Source organism: Triticum urartu, chromosome 1A (genome assembly GCF_056163025.1).
Source record: "Triticum urartu cultivar PI428250 chromosome 1A, HENAU_Tu73, whole genome shotgun sequence".
Taxonomy (NCBI): domain Eukaryota; kingdom Viridiplantae; phylum Streptophyta; class Magnoliopsida; order Poales; family Poaceae; genus Triticum; species Triticum urartu.
In genome coordinates this window covers 572,509,555-572,530,803 of record NC_141873.1, presented here as the reverse complement: position 1 = coordinate 572,530,803, position 21,249 = coordinate 572,509,555, and the positions used below count along the sequence as shown (strand labels likewise).

At 47.8% G+C, this 21,249-nt stretch overlaps 2 protein-coding genes across 2 annotated transcripts; both read right to left on the bottom strand.

Moving 5' to 3' along the window:
• Window positions 1–466: 466 nt before the first annotated feature.
• On the bottom strand, window positions 467–1,407 carry LOC147992894 (uncharacterized). Its single transcript, XM_087541766.1, has 3 exons — window positions 1,248–1,407; window positions 719–909; window positions 467–644 (listed from the first exon to the last, which is right to left on the bottom strand). Exons 1-3 carry the CDS (start codon window positions 1,398–1,400, stop codon window positions 467–469), a joined length of 522 nt encoding a protein of 173 aa, XP_087397892.1. The 5' UTR covers window positions 1,401–1,407.
• A 9,140-nt stretch (window positions 1,408–10,547) lies between these two features.
• Window positions 10,548–11,654, bottom strand: LOC125533172 (uncharacterized). The gene is made up of 4 exons (XM_048696922.2): window positions 11,599–11,654; window positions 11,329–11,491; window positions 10,800–10,990; window positions 10,548–10,725 (listed from the first exon to the last, which is right to left on the bottom strand). Exons 2-4 carry the CDS (start codon window positions 11,479–11,481, stop codon window positions 10,548–10,550), a joined length of 522 nt encoding a protein of 173 aa, XP_048552879.2. The 5' UTR covers window positions 11,482–11,491; window positions 11,599–11,654.
• Window positions 11,655–21,249: the final 9,595 nt, after the last annotated feature.

Sequence of the window (21,249 nt, the reverse complement as noted above, 5' to 3'; positions counted from 1 at the left end):
TGGATCAAAGAATTTAGAAACAGGGTTTTGCTATTCGGTCCTCTGATTGATAATGCATCTTGCCAGGTCGAAAATAATTGTTATTTTTTTTCCTTTTTCTTGAGGAAAAACAAGATCTGGATTCAATTTTGAGATGCCTTGGCTGTTTGGCGAATATTGGAGTTGGATTATCGAACGAGCTATTAGCACAACATATCTTAGTCCCCAGAAGATGCTTCTACTACAGCTTAACTTTTTTTACATGTCAGCCTTTAAGCAGCAACATCAGCAGGAGCTGTGAACTCCTTATTTCAATATCTTCAACAAACATAGAAACGGGAGACACTAAAATAGATATAGCATAACATCTAGACAACTTGGTACCAACCAGCTAGATCGGTCATACAAAGCGATCGATGATCGTCCATGTAAGGACACACTAACAACCACTTGTTGGACCTGTGCCATTCATAAACATGGCTCTCACTCATTTTGTTTCACTTTGCTTGCGCGCCTCCCCTCTTTTCTTCTGGATCCACAGCTTTTCATCTGGATCCAATTCAACGATCTTACCAGCGGCCATGCCCATGAGCACATACAAGCTGAAGGTCAAAGTCGCATATTCCATGCAACGATCAAGTGGATTTAGCACTCGCATCTTGCGCCTACAGGTTGGGTTCAGATGAGATAACTTGTTAACCCCACAAAAATCTTGTAAATAGAAGATGATTATACATACCATGTGCTGTCCCCGGGTCTAGGATCCACTTGCACGGCGAGCTCCTCGCGCAGCCGACGGATATGTTTGCCTGCCCTGCCAGGGATATCGTAGGTCCTTTCCGCGTGCGAAACCTTATCGTACAACTCCTCTCTCATGTTATGGATCTCTCTCAGGAGTTTCTCCCGATCTTCACAGCCCTGCTTTGCAGACTGCAGTAGAGCATAAGATGAGTTCCTACATAAATGATCATGCAATGGAAAAATAGTAGTACTGGCTGGTCCATGGATCAAAGAATTTAGAAACGGGGTTTTGCTATTCGGTCCTCTGATTGATAATGCATCTTGCCAGGTCGAAAATAATTGTTATTTTTTTCCCTTTTCTTGAGGAAACACAAGATCTGGATTCAATTTTGAGATGCCCTTGCTGTTTGGCGAAACATGGAGTTGGATTATCGAACGAGCTATTAGCACAGCATATGCTAGTCCAGGTTGCAGAAGCAATCGCACAAAAAAGATATGAAATTGGTGAGCCGACGGGGGTAAAGTACCTTGGCCGCCGCAGCAGCGGAGGATGTGGTGGACCTAGCCCGGTCGACCTGGGAGAGCCTCGGGAAGAGCCGGCGTTGCGCCTTGTCCACAGCCACCACCGGCGTCTGGCCACCGCCGACGAGCCTCCTCGCCGCGACTCGAAGCGCCGCCATCGGTAGTCGCCTGCGAAAGTAGCACGGAATTTGGGGCGCGCAGCTGTTCTTCTTCTCTGATATAGGTTAGGGTTCCTCCGTCGCTCGCCAACTCCGATCCGTCCGATGGGGAGCCAAAATGTCGTCCGTTCTTTCTTCTTCTGGTTTCTTCTCTGGCCTTCTTTTATCCATCGCCATCCAACGAACGAACGTGGCCCGCCACCCTGCTAGCAAGGCCCAGCCCACAGGCAGAACGCCACTCCCCTTAAGCCAAGTTGGGTTTTCTCTAGGAGACTTCTACCCTCACGTTTAGGGTTTTCGGCTCTGGCGGCGATCCCATCGCCGTCGAGAGATCTCACCGGTGAGTCGACCGCTGTCTGCCCCCCTGCAAGATCACTTATCGGGGTGACAGGGGAGGGAGTCGGATCGGTTCTGTGGAGCAAAGTACCGCTGACGGGGAAACCCTAAATGGCGGACCGAGCAGAGTCGTCGTCTGCGGGTTGGTCTGGGAAGAACCTTGAAGAGATGCTGGAGCACCTGGATCTCCAAGATGACGAGATTGATGATGTGATCATAGGGGAGGAAGAGGTAAAGAAGTATGAAGCGGATGCTAGGTGGCTGGCGATCGCAAAGGTGAATACGACCCGCACTTTCAGTTCGTCGTTGATGTTTGAGTGCATGAAATCAATCTGGTCGCTAGCACATGTCCCCAAGTACAGGGAGGCGGGTGAAAACCTGTTTATCTTCCAGATGTTCTGCCTTGGTGATTGGAAGAAGGTGGTGCACAGTGGTCCATGGCTCTTCAGGGGGATGGGGATGCTGATTGAGGACTATGATGGCAAGAAGGAACCTACATATGTTGATTTCGATGGATTGTATGTGTGGGCTCAGATTCACAATATACCCGAGCTATACCGCAAAGCGGAGGTAGTTGACCAACTAGCCCGACGAATCGGACGGGTGAAAGAGATCCAGCTAGCACCTCGGCTGTTCTATGAGGGCGACTACATTAGGGTTCGGGCGAAGGTTCTTGTCAACAAACCTTTAACACGGGTCACACCTCTGAATGTCGCGGGAGAGGGCAGATTGCGCCTTCTGGTCAAATACGAGAAGATCCCCTATTTCTGCAAGGTCTGTGGACTCATGGGCCATAACCATGAGGAGTGCGGCGATGGCGTTTGGGAGGAGAAACATAAGCAATGGGGGAGTTGGATGCTGGCACAAAGGAGGGAAACTATCCCAGAGCAGCAAGGCGGCTGGGCTAATCGAGGAGGCCGTTCAGGAGAAAGAGGAAGAGGCCGGTCTGGCCGGGGCACCCAAGCCCCTCGTCAGCGCTCGCCACCGCGAAAGCGTTCATCTCAAGAAGCGGGGTTTGACAATGCAGCGGATGAGGAGGAGGTCACCAGCCCTCTAAAGGCTGGGGATGCAAGGGAGAAGATGCACGATGCCCCAACAGCACGCAGAAACTTGAACCTAGCCTTGACAGTCAGCTCGGCTACTGCTGACGGGTTGGAGAGGAACAAAGCAGTCGTCACTGTTGATCCGGCTGCAATGGCAGTCCCGCCGCCACCCCCGGCATATGTGTCTCCGAGGGATGCCAAGAAAGCAAAGAAGGCGGGGTCACCGACGAAGCAAGGTACAGAGAAGATGGCATCATTGGCGGGCTCCTCCGGGGAGCACCGCCAGGCCCAATGAAAATACTAAGTTGGAACTGCCGTGGGATAGGCGATCCCGCGACAGTTCGAGAACTCCGCAACCTCGTGGAGCTTACTTCGCCTACTATCCTTTGCTTAGTTGAAACTCAGTTGCAGAAAAGTCGTGTGGAGGGTCTTTGTTCTTCTTTAGGTTTTGATTTCAGTTTTGGTGTTGGTAGTAGTGGTCGGAGTGGTGGCATTTGTATCTTTTGGAAAAATTCGGTTGACGTTGAAATAAAAACTTTTCGGAGTATCATGTGGATGCTTGGGTGCTTGAAACAGGGAAGGAGCAGTGGCGCCTCTCGTGTTTTTACGGGGAAGCTACGAGATCCCTCCGGTACAAAACGTGGAACACGATGAAAAGGCTGAGGGGGGAGAGCACTCTTCCATGGATGTGCATTGGTGACTTTAACGAGATTTTAAGGCCCGAGGAACAATTTGGGCCAAACGAGCGAGACAGTGCACAAATTGAAGCGTTTAGGGAGGCAGTTGATGTTTGTGGACTTGCGGACCTGGGCTACCGCGGTCTGGATTGGACCTGGGAGAAGAAAGTGGCAGGAGGGCACTTTTGCAGAGTCAGGTTGGATAGAGCTTTGGGCTCGGCTGACTGGTTTACTCTTTTTCCCTTTGCCACAGTTGAGCATTTAACTGCCGTGAAGTCTGATCATTGTCCCATTCTGCTGGAAACCGAGCTTGTTGCTACGAGTATCCGAGCAAAGCAGAAGCGGTTCCGGTATGAGTGCATGTGGGAACGCGATCCAAGATTGGTTCATGTGGTTGCGGAAGCTTGGAATTCGTCCGGCAAAGCATAGACTGTTGGGGAGCTCTTTGGGAAACTCGCCTCTGTTGTCGGGACCAAAAGTGGGGGCGATCTACGTTTGGGGCGGTCAGGTCTGAGCTGCGGTCGCTATGCCTGCAGCTTGCAGAGCTACGAGCTCTGCCAGACCGTGTGGGTCCGTCACCGGAAGAGGAGCGCGTGGAAGCCAGAATGGCAGAGTTGTGCTTGCGGGAAGAGATCATGTGGCGACAGCGGGCGCACATACAGTGGCTTGCGGAGGGTGATAGCAACACACAATTTTTCCACAGGAAAGCCAGTGCAACGAGAGCAAAAAACCGCATCACAGAACTACATCGTACAGATGGTACGGTCTGCACGGACGAACAGGAGATGGCGAGTATGGCCACTAGCTTCTACGGTAACCTCTATGCTTCTAAAAACACAGTTGGGATCGAGGAGGTTTTGTCTCATATACCACCCAGGGTGGACGCGGCCATGAACAATATGCTCAATGCTCAATATACTAACTCTGAAGTGAAAGCAACACTGTTCCAAATGTTTCCTACGAAGGCCCCATGTCCCGACGGCTTTCCTGCACACTTTTTTCAGAGGCATTGGGAGTTGTGTGGTGATGAGGTAACCGATATGGTGCTTCGTGTTCTCAAGGGAGAGGATTCCCCGGAGGAGATAAACAAAACGTTCATTGTTTTAATTCCCAAGATCGCAAGTCCAAAAAATCTAGGACAGTTTCGACCGATCAGTCTCTGCAATGTGATCTACAAGATTGCATCTAAGGATCTGGCTAATCGTCTCAAGCTAATTCTCCCCGATATCATCTCTGAGGAACAGTCATCATTCGTACCAGGATGGCTTATCACGGATAACTTCATCTCTGCTTATGAATGTCTCCACTATATGAAGACAAGGAAGCTAAAAGGTAATAGATTCTGTGCTTTGAAGCTTGATATGATGAAAGCATATGATAGAATTGAGTGGAATTATCTTGAACGGGTGATGCTAAAAATGGGCATTAGTCTACGCTTCACTGAGATTGTCATGAGATGTGTTACTTCAGTCTCCTTCTCGGTCGTTTTCAATGGTGAAAAGCAAGAAGAGTTCAACCCATCACGCGGTCTTCGTCAAGGTGACCCTATATCTCCATACCTTTTCTTGCTGGCAGCCGAGGGTCTCTCCTGTTTGTTGAAATCGGATGATCCGAATGAGCGTGTACGGGGTATTAAGGTGACAGAGGAAGCACCCGAGGTAAACCATTTGCTTTTTGCCGATGACAGTCTCTTATTTTTTAATGCCACGCCTGAGATGGCGTCGCGGGTGGATTCTTTGCTGCACCTCTACTGTGATGCTTCGGGTCAGCGCGTTAATAAAGAGAAGTCATCAATATTTTTTAGCAAGGGCTGTTCGGATGCTCTGAAAAATGATATCAAACAGATCTTAGAAGTCCAAAACGAGCAGCTCTCGGATAGGTATCTTGGCCTTCCAGCGGATGTGGGGCGAGCCAAGGAAGGGTCTTTCAGATACCTAAAGGACCGAATATGGAAGCATGTGCAAGGATGGATGGAGAAATCTTTATCCGCGGGTGGAAAGAAAGTGCTAATTAAATCAGTTGCCCAGGCTATCCCTACATATTCTATGTCTTGTTTCAAACTACTGCGGGGCCTATGCCAGCATATCAATAGCCTGTTGAGGAAGTTCTGGTGGGGATCGAAGAAAGGGGAAAGAAAGACTGCCTGGGTTTCATGGGAAGTTATGTCACAACTGAAGTGCATGGGAGGCATGGGGTTTCGAGATATCGAGCTTTTCAACTTGGCGCTACTAGCCCGCCAAGCCTGGCGACTCCTGACTCAGCCTGATTCCCTCAGTGCTCGAATACTAAAGGCAGTTTACTATCCGGCTTCATCGATACTTGAGGCAGAAGTTGGTAAAAAACCATCACAAGTCTGGCGGTCCATAGTTGAAGGGCGGGATGCACTAAAGCTGGGCCTTGTGAAGCGCATTGGATCGGGAGAAGGTACAAACATTTGGCACGACAACTGGATTCCCCGTGACTTCAAACTGCGGCCGGTATGTCCAAAATCAGTTGATCCACCTCAACTGGTCTCAGAACTAATAAATCCTATCACCTTCACATGGAATCGCACTATACTCCAGGAACATTTGTACGCGATGGATATAGAGGCAATCCTCAACATCCTTCTCAGTAGCAGGATACGAGAGGAATTTTGGTCATGGCATTACGATCGCAAGGGGATATTTACAGTAAGCTCAGCTTATAGGCTACTTGCCTCGACAAAACAGCAGCGTACAGATTGGCTTGAGCATAATGATGGGCATTCTAATGGCAAAGCAGACAGTCGCTCATGGGTAAAGCTATGGGGAGTACAGGTCCCATCCAAGGTGCGGGTCTTTGCTTGGAGACTAGCGAAAACTTCTATACCTACAGGGGCCGTTCGCAAGCACCGGAGCATGGTCGACTCTGCTGAATGCTCGCTATGTCATGCGGCCGTCGATACATGGCGCCATTCTCTCTTTGACTGCCATATGGCGCGCTGTGTTTGGGCACTTGAGGATGAAGAAATCACTGACACCATCATCTCCAACCGAACGGACGATGCAAAGTTGTGGATGTTTTGGCCAGTGGATACCCTACCAACGGCGGCTCTCGCTCGTGTGCTGGTCACAATGTGGGCGATCTGGTGGGCGCGACGCCGGGCTATCCATGACGGCCAGTTCCAGAGCCCCCTGAGCACTCATGTTTTCATAAACAAGTTTATGGCGGAGCTGGAGCAAATCCCAGAGAGGGGGGCTCGGACCAGGGACCTGCTTGCAGCGTCCAGGGGCCTGCATGCAAGGAAAAAGGACCTGCATGTAAGCCCTCGGGTAGTAGCGAGGCAGCCCGTACAACCTTCATGGCTACCGCCGGAAGCTCACGAAGCCAAGATAAATGCGGACGGGGGCTTCTCTAAAATCGGGGACAAAGGTGCTTCAGCAGTGGTTTGTCGAGACAAGCATGGCAACTACCTAGGGGCTTCTGCTATCATTCTCGAAGGCCTTCTCGACCCGGCAACTCTTGAGGCGCAGGCATGTAGCGAGGCACTAGCCCTCGCCACAGACCTCCACGTGCAGTCCGTGTGTGTGGCTTCAGACTGTCTTGAAGTGGTGACAAGGATAGCTCATGACTCCCCATGCAAATTCTATCCAATCCTACAAGATATCAAGCACCAGCGGAAGGCTTTTAGTGATGTTAAGTTTATTCATAAGAGTAGGACTCATAATGGAGAGGCTCATGCCTTAGTTAAGGCTGCTGCATCCCTCTCTCCCGGATGCCACATGTGGCTTTCTTCTTTGCCTGATATCATCTGTATTTCCATGTCTTTGAACGTTCAATAAAGGATATAGATTTCGCTCAAAAAAAAAGTTGGGTTTTCTCTCCTTTTCTTTTTTTTCTTAATTTCGTGATTAAAGTCTGTAAACATTTTATACAATTCGTGAAATTTTTATTCCATGTTTTTAAATTATTTTGAACGTATTTTAAAATAAAAAATCCCACGATATTTTTTAATTCATGAACTTTTTCAAATTTCTCAAAAACAGGTAAACATATTTTCCCAAGTTATGCTATGCCAGTTTTCAAATGAGATCTATGTAGGTATCGGTATGATGCAGGATCCAAATGGTCGATCTAGAATCTAGATTCATTATCGGTGCAGCCTTGACGTGTTGCGGTTTCTTGTTTGTCGATCAGAGATGGTGCGGCCTTGGCTCGCGGAGCGAGCCCGCATTATCTGCATGCCGTATGCATATGCCGTTTTGAACACTATGCACATGCCTTTTACAAAAAAACACTTTTACTTATACTTCCAAATATTATAAATAAATATATTACAAAAAAACCATTTATGTAATTTTTTTGGAAAAATTTTGTTAACCAAGCATTTGAAAAATGTTAAATGCATATACAGGAAATGTTTCACATGTATACAGAAAAAAATGTATTTAGAAAATGACAATCCAAGCATTTGAAAAAAAATATTCTACTCAGAAAATGTTGACCATATCTTCAGAAAATGTCAATTAAGCATTTGAAAAATGTTAAACATGTATAGAAAAACTGTTGACCATGTATTCAAAAAATTATAAAGCTGTATTTGAAAAATGTTAATCAAGCATTTGAAAAAAATGTTAAGTGTGTATAGAAAAAATATTGACCATGTATTAAAAATGTTAAGCTTGTATTTGAAAATTTTCAATCAAGAATTTTAAAAAACAACGTTTTTACAGAAAAAAAAAGTTGCTCATGCATTCAAAAAAATGTTAATCTGGTATTTGAAAAATGTTAATCATTCATTAAAAAAATGTTGAATGTGTATATAATTTTTTTAATCTTGTATTTGAAAATTATTAAACGTGTATTAGAAGAATACATTAGATATATACCAAAAATGTGTTTAGAAAAACAATGAAAACTCAAGACAAAATAAAAGAAAACCAATGAAAAATGACAAAAGAAAAAAAGAAAACCAAAGAAAATGAATAAAAACAAAATAAATAGAAAAGGTTGTGAAAAACAAAAAAGAAACACAGAAAACCAAGAAAAAATAGTAAGAATCGAGAAAGAAACGAAGAAAAACCAATAAAAACAATAAAAAACAATGAAAGACCGGCCCTCTCTTCTTCAACTAGGTCGTGACATACTACCTTAACGCGAACCGGACGATGGCGCGGTAGCTAGCGGCAATGCGCTGCAACTGAACGATCCTGGGTTTGATTCCCATGCGCCACCCTTTTCTCTACTTTATTTGTTTTCGGTATAAGCTAATGGGTCGGCCCATTACTTTAGATGCTTCAGGCGAGTCGTACTTCGGGCTCGCGATAAGCGAGATATAGCCTTTGCGGGCCTGGTCCAGGTCTCCTCCCATGCGGAGCCGGCTGGATGTTTCTGGGCTGCTCACGTGAGATGCTGGGCCGGTTAGGTGTTTATGGAAGTATATAACTTCTGGGTGTGCCATGGCCCGACCGGCCTACTGTTGGCTACGCCACATATCACCCTTATGGGCCGCAAAGCCCATAAGTTAGTATGTCAAAAGAAAAGCACTTTTACTTATACTTCCAAATATTATAAATAAATGTATTACAAAAAACATTTTACGCAATTTTTTGAAAAAAAATTCGTTAACCAAGCATTTGGAAAAACAATTCTACTCAGAACTTCTGGGTGTGCTCACATCAGATGATGGGCCAGTTAGGTGTTTATGGAAGTATAGAACTTCTGGGTGTGCCATGGCCCGGCCGGCCTACCGTTGGCTACGCCACTGCTCATATCACCCTTATGGGAAATGATTAGAATCATCCGGCCAATCTACACCTCATGATTCGTCACATCGAGAGCCAACCATAGTTCCACACACCGCAAGTCTTAGAATTTTGCAACATCATTTATGTTTCTGAAACATGGGAAATGACGCTGGCCAACAATTAATCGTCCACAGCATGCATGCACAGGTACGTAAAGTCTCCACACGCATGGATCAGGAGTTCTACAGCGACCGATGTTGTGCGTACATGTCAGATGTGTGTAAGATGCCCAGGTGCTTTGCATGTGTGTGCCTGCCTGTAGCGCGGCCTCCATTACTAGCATTTTTCGCACACTAACAACCTTTATTGGACCTGTGCCGTTCATAACCATGGCCCTCAATCATTTTGTTTCACTTTGCTTGCGCGCCTCCCCTCTTTTCTTCTTGATCCATTGCTTTTCATCTGGATGCAATTCAACGATCCTACCAGCGGCCATGCCCATGAGCACATACAAGCTGAAGGTCAAAGTCACAAATCCCATACAACGATCAAGTGGATTTAGCACTCGCATCATGCGCCTACAGGTTGGGTTCAGATGAGATAACTTGTTAACCCCACAAAAATCTTGTAAATAGAAGATGATTATACATACCATGTGCTGTCCTCGGGTCTAGGATCCACTTGCACGGCGAGCTCCTCGCGCAGCTGACTGATATGTTTGCCTGCCCTGCCAGGGATATCGTAGGTCCTTTCCGCGTGCGAAACCTTATCGTACAGCTCCTCTCTCATGTTATGGATCTCTCTCAGGAGTTTCTCCCGATCTTCACAGCCCTGCTTTGCAGACTGCAGTAGAGCATAAGATGAGTTCCTACATAAATGATCATGCAATGGAAAAATAGTAGTACTGGCTGGTCCATGGATCAAAGAATTTAGAAACAGGGTTTTGCTATTCGGTCCTCTGATTGATAATGCATCTTGCCAGGTCGAAAATAATTGTTATTTTTTTTTCCTTTTTCTTGAGGAAAAACAAGATCTGGATTCAATTTTGAGATGCCTTGGCTGTTTGGCGAATATTGGAGTTGGATTATCGAACGAGCTATTAGCACAACATATCTTAGTCCCCAGAAGATGCTTCTACTACAGCTTAACTTTTTTTACATGTCAGCCTTTAAGCAGCAACATCAGCAGGAGCTGTGAACTCCTTATTTCAATATCTTCAACAAACATAGAAACGGGAGACACTAAAATAGATATAGCATAACATCTAGACAACTTGGTACCAACCAGCTAGATCGGTCATACAAAGCGATCGATGATCGTCCATGTAAGAACACACTAACAACCACTTGTTGGACCTGTGCCATTCATAAACATGGCTCTCACTCATTTTGTTTCACTTTGCTTGCGCGCCTCCCCTCTTTTCTTCTGGATCCACAGCTTTTCATCTGGATCCAATTCAACGATCTTACCAGCGGCCATGCCCATGAGCACATACAAGCTGAAGGTCAAAGTCGCATATTCCATGCAACGATCAAGTGGATTTAGCACTCGCATCTTGCGCCTACAGGTTGGGTTCAGATGAGATAACTTGTTAACCCCACAAAAATCTTGTAAATAGAAGATGATTATACATACCATGTGTTGTCCCCGGGTCTAGGATCCACTTGCACGGCGAGCTCCTCGCGCAGCCGACGGATATGTTTGCCTGCCCTGCCAGGGATATCGTAGGTCCTTTCCGCGTGCGAAACCTTATCGTACAGCTCCTCTCTCATGTTATGGATCTCTCTCAGGAGTTTCTCCCGATCTTCACAGCCCTGCTTTGCAGACTGCAGTAGAGCATAAGATGAGTTCCTACATAAATGATCATGCAATGGAAAAATAGTAGTACTGGCTGGTCCATGGATCAAAGAATTTAGAAACGGGGTTTTGCTATTCGGTCCTCTGATTGATAATGCATCTTGCCAGGTCGAAAATAATTGTTATTTTTTTCCCTTTTCTTGAGGAAACACAAGATCTGGATTCAATTTTGAGATGCCCTTGCTGTTTGGCGAAACATGGAGTTGGATTATCGAACGAGCTATTAGCACAGCATATGCTAGTCCAGGTTGCAGAAGCAATCGCACAAAAAAGATATGAAATTGGTGAGCCGACGGGGGTAAAGTACCTTGGCCGCCGCAGCAGCGGAGGATGTGGTGGACCTAGCCCGGTCGACCTGGGAGAGCCTCGGGAAGAGCCGGCGTTGCGCCTTGTCCACAGCCACCACCGGCGTCTGGCCACCGCCGACGAGCCTCCTCGCCGCGACTCGAAGCGCCGCCATCGGTAGTCGCCTGCGAAATACTAGCACGTATCAGGGGCAGCCCATCGCCGAATCACGACCCTCCCCCCGCCTGGCTTCCGAATCGCGGGATCGGCGAGAGGAATTTGGGGCGCGCACCTGTTCTTCTTCTCTGATGTAGGCTAGGGTTTCCTCCGCCGCTCGCCAACTCCGATGGGGAACCAAAATGCCTTTCTTTATTTCTTCTTCTGGTTTCTTCTCTTTCTTTTTTTTAGGATCACCAAACTTTATTAATCGAATACCACAGTTTGTGGGATACAAGTAAGGTCATGGGGGTTGGTCATCCAACGAGCGAATGTGGCCCGCCGGCCCGCTAGCAAGGCCCAGCCCACGGTCAGAACGGCACTCCCTTTAAGCCAAGTTGGTTTTTTTCTCTCTCGCCTAAAAATGAAAAAGGTTGGTCCCTTCGGGGACATCCGATAAAAAAATGAAAAAGGTTGGTTTTCTCTCCCTTTCTTTTTTCTTAATTTTCTTGATTAAAGTCTGTAAATATTTTATCAAATTTTAGATTTTGATTTTTTTAATTATGGTGAAAGTATTTTTTTTAATACATAATAAATTTAAAATCCCACAACATTTTTTTGGAATTCATGAAGTTTTTTCAAAATTCTCAAAAGCAGGTAAACGTGTTTTGCCAAGTTACGATATGCTCGTTTTCAAATGAGATCTGTGTAGGTGCCGATACGATGCAAGATCCAGATGGTCGACCTAGATTCATTGTCGGTGCAGTCTTTTTTTTGTGCGCTGGTTGGTTTGTCGGTCAGAGATGGTATAGCCCGTACCATGTGCATGCCGTATACATATGCCTTTTTTTGAACACTATGCATATGCCTTCCAGTATGTGTGATGCTTTGCTATCAGATTTTGACATGGCAAACAAAAGGGAACTACTGTGACGCCCGGATAATTAAGCTATAGTAATCCCACGTTAACGATGTCACATCACCTTGGTTATTGTTGCTAATCTCGCGTTAGTTCGAAACCGATTCAAATTCAAAATTAAAAAATTAAGCAAACAATAAAAGTTTTCAAATATTAAAACTAAAATGTTCACTAAATAGTAGATAAATCAGAGGCTATTATAAAGTTGTAAACAACATTATTGAAATTTGATAGGTAACATAAATAACCTCAAACAGTGGCTGAAAACATTATTTATTAACCTTTTTATTAATACAAAATAAATATGAAATGATATTTACTCCAAACTAGTTTTTGATGGTAGGATATATTGTGCTGTGATTTGTGGTCGAGCTCTCATGTTTTACCAAACTCATTTGGTGCCCAAACAATTAGCGAAAATAAAAAATAAAATAAAGAAAAGGGAAAAGGATAAAACGGAAAAACAAAACTTACAAAAAAAGGAAACCCACTGGCTCCCCTGGGACTTGGCCCACTCCCACACAGCCGGCCCACTACCCCCTCCCTCGGTCAACCTCCTGTTCCCCCGACTGGGGTCGCTACAGGGGGTGCCCCGCCGGACCAGCTCGACGGCGCCGGCGAGTGGATAAGGACGCCGACGCCGCGCCCCCTTGGGCTCCCCTCCCCACTTGCCCCTCGCTCTCCCACTCGCTCTCTCCCCTCTCCAGATCGGCAGCGCCCGAGCGCGCCCATGGCCGCGCCGCCGTGCTAACCCCGGTCACCGTCGTCCCCGAGCCTCTCCGACTAGTCCCTGAGCGTCGTCATCCTCCTCTACGTCCTCCACGCCGACGATTTGGATCCGGGGAGCTCTACAGCGCCGGATCCCCTTTGTCGTCTTCCTCGGGTCGCCACTGTCGCCATCGACTCCGGCCACCGCCACCCTCGCGTCTACGTCGCGCCGCTGCTGCTACAAATTCGTCACCGGGCCCCCGTGCGCCCACACGGTGAGCTCCCGCGCCCCGCTTCCCTTTTTCCTTGTCGCCGTAGGTCGCATCCCGCCTCCCCTGCCTGGAGTTGCGCCGTTGCGCCCGAGAACGTGCACGCCCTGGCTCTGGCCGTCCATGGCCGCGCCCACGTGCCTCTAGCTCCTCCCCGCGTCCCCATGCGCGCTTATGTTGCTGCCCCCGCTGGCCTGCTGCTGCTCGTCCGCACGCAGTGCCTCCTCCTGCCGCTGATCGCCGCCGCGTTGCTCACTGCTATTGTTGCTGCCGCGCCGCGCCTGCGCGCTAGCCACCGCGCCGCGCCGCCCACTCCCTCTGCCCGCTGCTACTCCTCCCGCGCGTGGCCTCGCCGCCGCTGCCTAGCGCCTGCACCGCGCCGTTGCACTCTGCTGCCGCTTTGTTACAGGTAACATTTAGTTACTATAGCTATTGCTAGCTTTTCTAATTCTACATTGATTAGCCATCTGGACAGCCCCTAAACTGCGGCTAAACACTGTTAACAGGAGCAAGAATAATATTTCTAGGTAGTACACTTGTCAAAGCTCAAATGTTTCCATTGGACCAAATCAATTTGATGCAGGGATTAATTCCTATGAAAATCACAAAATGCTACTGAAAGGATCGATATGGTTGACTAGAGGGGGGGGTGAATAGGCAACTAACAATTTTTAGCTTTTCTTTAACAAATTAAACTTTGCATCAAAGTAGGTTGTCTAGATATGCAACTAGGTGAGCAACCTATATGATGCAACGAGGATAGGTACACAAGCAAGCAAGAGATATGAAACAAGTAAGCTTGCTCAAATAAAGGCACGAGATAACCAAGAGTGGAGACGGTGGAGACGAGGATGTGTTGCCGAAGTTCCTTCCCTTTGAGAGGAAGTACGTCTCCGTTGGAGCGGTGTGGAGGCACAATGCTCCCCAAGAAGCCACTAGGGCCACCGTATTCTCCTCACGCCCTCACACAATGTGAGATGCCGTGATTCCACTATTGGTGCCCTTGAAGGCGGCGACCGAACCTTTACAAACAAGGTTGGGGCTCTCTCCACAACTTAATTGGAGGCTCCCAACAAAACCATGAAGCTTCATCACAATGGAATATGGCTCCGAGGTGACCTCAACCGTCTAGGGTGCTCAAACACCCAAGAGTAACAAAATCCACACAAGAAAGTATGGGGGAAGCAAATATCCTTTGGTGGAAGTGTAGATCTAGGTCTCCTCCTTCAATCCCTAGCAAATCAACAAGTTTGAGTGGCTAGAGAGAGAGATCGGGCAAGAGAGCTTGAAGGGCATTACTGGTGGAATGAGAGAGGTCAAAGGTGGGAGTGGTAGGTGGGAGAAGCCCCCTTAAATAGTCACCCCACATTTCCAACTGTTACTGCGTTTTTTACACTGCAGCGGTACAACCGGTCCTTGTCCCGGTACAACCGGGACTCATGGTGTAACTGCAGAACCCTACCAAGCGGTACAACCGGACAGGCGGGCGGTAGTACCGGCTAAGAAAAATAACCGGACTAACCGCCTGGCTACCGCACAACCACCACATCAAAACAGGAGCTTGACCGGTACTTGGGCGGTGCCTTGTCGGAACAACCGCATGGCCTTGAGCTCTTGGGCGGCAAAGAACCAAGCGGAAGAACCGCTCGGACCACCGGTGGTACCGGTCATCGTGGAACGACCGGACCAACCGGGCCACTACCGCCCAGGAACCGCATCAAACCAGAAGCGAGAGCGGTACTTGAGCGGTGCATGGACGGAACCACCGCCCCAGCTGTTGCAGAGCATGGTGGCGGTACCACCGCCCGGAGGCAGCGGTACAACCGCTCGAGCAAAGCTGGTGAGCGACAAGACCCAGCGGTACAACCGCTCCAGAGAGCGGTACAACCACTGGGCAGACACAGTGAGCAGAAAAGAGGGGAAGAGGCAAGGAAAACTCTCTCTCCCACACACACCTGAGGAAGGCAAAGAGAGGGTGAGAAAAGTGTACGTGAACTGATTCCCCCAGAGCTTCCTAATGAGGATTCCCTCTTGATAGTACGGGTACTCTACGACCAAAGAAAATAAAAGCGTAGAGGACACGTCTTCGATCTTTTCCTTCGAGAGGCAATAGCAATCCGATGTAAGCCTAAGCATCAAGAACCTGAAACATATAGCACACGATTAGACCACAAAGGGTTTTCATCATCATCCAAAACATAAAGTAGGGAAATGCCATTTCAATCTCCCCCTTTTTGGTGGATGATGACAACAACACGATTTGCAAGAGATAAGTCAAAGAAATCTAGACAGAACTCCCCCTGAATGTGTGCCCCAACAAGTACTAGCTGAAAGAAAGCATGGGCACACTTTCAGGACTAGACTCCCCCTAGATTTTATAGACTCATCACTCTGAGCTCAAAAGGATAGACAATAAAATACTTAGAGGCAATAATAACGATAATGACCTACGAATGGAAAGGTAAATGGAGTAACAAGTCTCACACACAGCACGGAACGAAACAGGTCCACAACCAAACACAAAACACGAGAGAAACCCAAGCAAATCCCCGAGACCTATAGAACCCTCTCCCCCTTTGGCATCAAGACACCAAAAAGGAAAAGAGCGAAGCTAGCGACCCAAAGCTCAGGCGTCCTCCTCTGACTCCTCGGTTGCATCTGGATCTTCATCATCAGAGTCGTCATCGTCGTCGTGATCAGATTCTTTCATGGCTTTGTCAGCTGCTGCAAACGAGGATGATGGCTGGGGAGGGGCTTCATCATCAGTCTAGGTGCTATGGGTAGAGATCCAACGCTCCTCTGGGGTGATGCTCTTCTCAGAGCCACTCTGAACCTGCATGTTGAGGTGCTTCATCATTGCGATTTGGCGACGCCGTGCAAGCTTCTCATTGACATGTGCCTCATACATCTTCTTCTGGATGTCAGCCTGGAGACAAAAGGTCTTCTTCACCTTGGCAGTAAGTTTGGACACCCATGAAGGCCGGGCCCCTGGCTCCAGCTCAAAGTCCTCATCGTTAGAAGTAGCATAGACATCCTCAGGAGCATGTTCAGGGAAGCGAGGCTCGGCATGCTTCTTCTTCTTAAGGAGCTTGACCTCATGAACAGTGAGGTTGTCTGGAGAAGTGAGGAGCTCTCCAGGACGACGAACAACCCATACAAAGTTCAGAAAGCACATGACAAACGGAGCGTAGATTGGGACTTTACGGTAGATGACCATGTTGTACATCTCATGCCACAGCCAATTTGACACATCAAACGTTGCCCCTGTCCCCACCATGGTCTTTATAGCAACCATCAAATCAACCAGATAGCCATGAATCTCATCTTGATTGCCCACCTTGGGCAAGAGCACATTGCGGAACACTCGGTGCATGATGTCATAGACCTTCTCCAAATCCTTGGATTCTCCAATAATCCCACGGCCCCGAATGTACAGAGGGGCAAGCTTCTCCTTAGGCATGGACTCAGGAAAATCATGAGGGCGAATGCCACCCCTTCCTTCCAGACTGGTATCCTCTTACCCAATAGCATTGCAGAAAGCCCTCTAGGGAACGTGAAACAATTCATCGCGACACATGAAGGTGAGAGTGCGCGCATCATCTTCCCCAAAATGAACCGTGGCATAGAACTAATGGATAAGTTGAACATCAAAGTCACAGTTGACTGACATGATCTTGACAAGATCAAACTCCTCGCAGAGAGCTAGCGCCTCACCAAAATACTCCATGTTGTTTCTCCAATGATCAAAATCAATTGTCCATTGCTTGGCATATCTATTCTTGTTGTGCTCAAAGAGTTCATGAACAATCCGCACTTGCATCTCATTCCGGAACTAAACAGTGGTCCAACGGGGAGCAATGGGAACCTCATATGGATTCTTTGAGCGGAAGGCTTCCCAATCCTTGGCTTTCCAACGATGCAACGGCATAAGCACACGTTGCTTAGCAGCTGCAGACTTTTCACGGCGAGTGGGCTTGGTGGGAATCACAACTTCTTCTTCATCATCAGACACAACCGGACGCAAGGTCCTTCGTGCCCTCTTCTTGGTCTTGCGAGGAGCAGAGCGAGAACTAGAGCCACCTGAACACACACACGAAAAGAACACACAAAAACCCAACAAGGATGAGAGGATTGCACCCACTAGAAGAAAAGGAACAAGTTGCAACTACAGAGAAGATAGAACAGTGCTTAGTGGTTGATATACTCCGGTTGTACCGGATCTTCCATCGGTAGTACCGCTCCAGCAGTTGTACCGCCCGTAGGGGTGGTAGAACCGCTGACAGTGGCACTACCAGGGAAGATAGATCTAACCGAGGCATACGAATCACACAAGTAATATTCCGAATTCTAAGTGCTGCAAACAAGACAGGAGGCTAACAAAGATCTCTTCTAAGCCATAGATCGAACACTACACACGGAAAGATAAGTAAAGCCCTAGACAAGGAAGAACCCCTAAAAAAATCTAGAGGCAAAGAACACGAGGCATTACCACCATCCATGGGAAGAGATCGGGAGGCCTCCATGGAGAGAATCCACGGAGAGCCAAGGATCCGAAGCGCGAGACGCACTCCGGGGCAGGGGTAGAGATGGCCGGCGGCTAGGGCAAGAAAAAGAGGAACGAGGACGAAGGGAAAAAGACAACCCTTCAGCCCCGTTGAGTATATATAGGCCCGTACACACGCCCCGGTAGAACCGCTTAGGGGAGCGGTTGTACCGCTCGTCTGGTACAGACCGGTGGATGGAGGCGGTACTTCCGGTGCCTGGGAGGCAGCGGTAGTACCGCACGGCATCAACCGGTAGTACCGGACGTGGGTTACCATGGGTTTGTGCGGTGGAACCGCCCAAGCACCGAACGGAGACCCTTGGGACGGCACAACCCGGTACCAGCGGTAGAACCGCTCGTGGTACCGGTTGTACCGCCCGACCACCTAAGCCCAAGCCAAGATCAAAGGAGTGCAATCCGAAGGGAGGAAGAAGGGGCACAAAACAGGAGAGAAGCAACACCCTAGGAGAACCTAACACAAAGAGCAAAGAAGGAAAGAGAGAAAACAACACGAGAACAATAAGGCTAACTCCAACCTCCCGAAGAGAGGACGGTGGCCGAGGCCACCTATGTTTGAGTCAATTGGTATGGCACCGCAAAGAATTATCCTTGGGTCCATGACCAAAGCTCGTCTTTGAAGCACAAGTACCATCAAATATGGCTAATGTGAAAGACACAATCAATTTATGCATAATGGGGGGAGGGAGAGTTCATTGAGAGAACAACACTCCCCCTATGTCCATGCCTACACCTAAACTAGACAACAAATTGAGCGTGGTAGGGTGTGCAAGGATTCAAGCCACATTGCTCGAATCAATGATATTTAGCTCATGCCTTAACTCGCGAAATATTGCTTCATCCAAGGGCTTCGTGAAAATATCTGCAAGGTTGTCATGAGTGTTGACATAGTTGAGCTCGATCTCTCCTCGTCTAATGTGATCTCGGATGAAGTGATACCGGATCTCAATATGCTTCGTCTTGAAATGTTGCACCGGATTGAGAGAGATCTTGATGGCACTTTCATTGTCACACCAAAGAGGCACTTTGTCACAAGTGACACCGTAATCCTTTAAAGTTTGCCTCATCCATAGGAGTTGAGCACAACAACTACCGGCGGCAACATACTCCGCCTCAGTGGACGAGAGAGACACACAACTTTGCTTTTTGGAAGACCAACTTACCAAAGAGCAACCAAGGAATTGGCACCCTCCGGAAGTGGACTTCCTATCCACTTTGTCTCCCGCCCAATCGGAATCCGAGTACCCTACAAGCTTGAAGTTTGATCCTCTAGGGTACCATAGGCCAAAGTTTGGGGTATGAGCCAAATATCGAAAGATTCGTTTGACCGCCACATAGTGACTTTCCTTAGGTGCGGCTTGAAACCGTGCACAAATTCCCACACTCAACATGATGTCCGGTCTAGATGCACAAAGGTAAAGCAAGGATCCAACCATGGAACAATATACCTTTTGATCCACCACTTTACAATTGGGATCTAAGTCAAGTTGGCACTTGGTGGGCACTGGAGTGGAAGCCGTCTTGACGTCACTTAGCTTGAATCTCTTGAGCATGTCTTGAGTGTATTTGGATTGATTGATGAAGGTTCCTTGTCTTCTTTGCTTCACTTCGAACCCTAGAAAGTGTTGGGGAACGTAGTAATTTCAAAAAAATTCCTACGCACACGCAAGATCATGGTGATGCACAGCAACGAGAGGGGAGAGTGTTGTCTACGTACCCACGCAGACCGACTGTGGAAGCGATCACACAACGTAGAGGAAGTAGTCGTACGTCTTCCCGATCCGACCGATCCAAGCACCGTTACTCCGGCACCTCCGAGTTCTTAGCACACGTACAGCTCGATGACGATCCCCGGGCTCCGATCCAGCAAAGCGTCGGGGAAGAGTTCCGTCAGCACGACGGTGTGGTGACGATCTTGATGTTCTACCGACGCAGGGCTTCTCCTAAGCACTACAACGATATGATCGAGGTGGAATATTGTGGCAGGGGGCACCGCACACGGCTAAGGAACGATCTCAAGGATCAACTTGTGTGTTCTAGGGTGTCCCCTGCCCCCGTATATAAAGGATCCAAGGGGGAGGGGCTGGCCAGCCAAGGGAGGCGCGCCAGGAGAGTCCTACTCCCTCTGGGAGTAGGATTCCCCCCCCCCCCAATCCTAGTTGGAATAGGATTCATCAAGGGGGGGAAAGAGAGAGAGGGGGCCCGGCCACCTCTCCTAGTCCTAATAGGACTAGGGGAGGGGGGAGGCGCGCGGCCACCTTGGGCTGCCCCTTTCTCCTTTCCACTAAAGCCCACTAAGGCCCATATGACTCCCGGGGGGTTCCGGTAACCTCCCGGTACTCCGGTAAAATCCTGATTTCACCCGGAACACTTCTGATATCCAAACATAGGCTTCCAATATATCAATCTTTATGTCTCGACCATTTCGAGACTCCTCGTCATGTCCGTGATCACATCCGGGACTCCGAACAACCTTCGGTACATCAAAATGCATAAACTCATAATAACTGTCATCGTAACGTTAAGCGTGCGGACCCTACGGTTCGAGAACAATGTAGACATGGCCGAGACACATCTCCGGTCAATAACCAATAGCGGGACCTGGATGCCCATATTGGCTCCTACATATTCTACGAAGATCTTTATCGGTCAGACCGCATAACAACACACGTTGTTCCCTTTGTCATCGGTATGCTACTTGCCCGAGATTCGATCGTCGGTATCCAATACCTAGTTCAATCTCGTTACTGGCAAGTCTCTTTACTCGTTCCGTAATACATCATCCCGCAACTAACTCATTAGTTTCAATGCTTGCAAGGCTTATGTGATGTGCATTACCGAGAGGACCCAGAGATACCTCTCCGACAATCGGAGTGACAAATCCTAATCTCGAAATACGCCAACCCAACATCTACCATTGGGGACACCTGTAGAGCTCCTTTATAATCACCCAGTTACGTTGTGACATTTGGTAGCACACAAAGTGTTCCTCCGGTAAACGGGAGTTGCATAATCTCATAGTCATAGGAACATGTATAAGTCATGAAGAAAGCAATAGCAACATACTAAACAATCGGGTTCTAAGCTAATGGAATGGGTCATGTCAATCAGATCATTCAACTAATGATGTGACCTTGTTAATCAAATAACAACTCTTTGTCCATGGTTAGGAAACATAACCATCTTTTGATTAACGAGCTAGTCAAGTAGAGGCATACTAGTGACACTCTGTTTGTCTATGTATTCACACATGTATTATGTTCCCGGTTAATACAATTCTAGCATGAATAATAAACATTTATCATGATATAAGGAAATAAATAATAACTT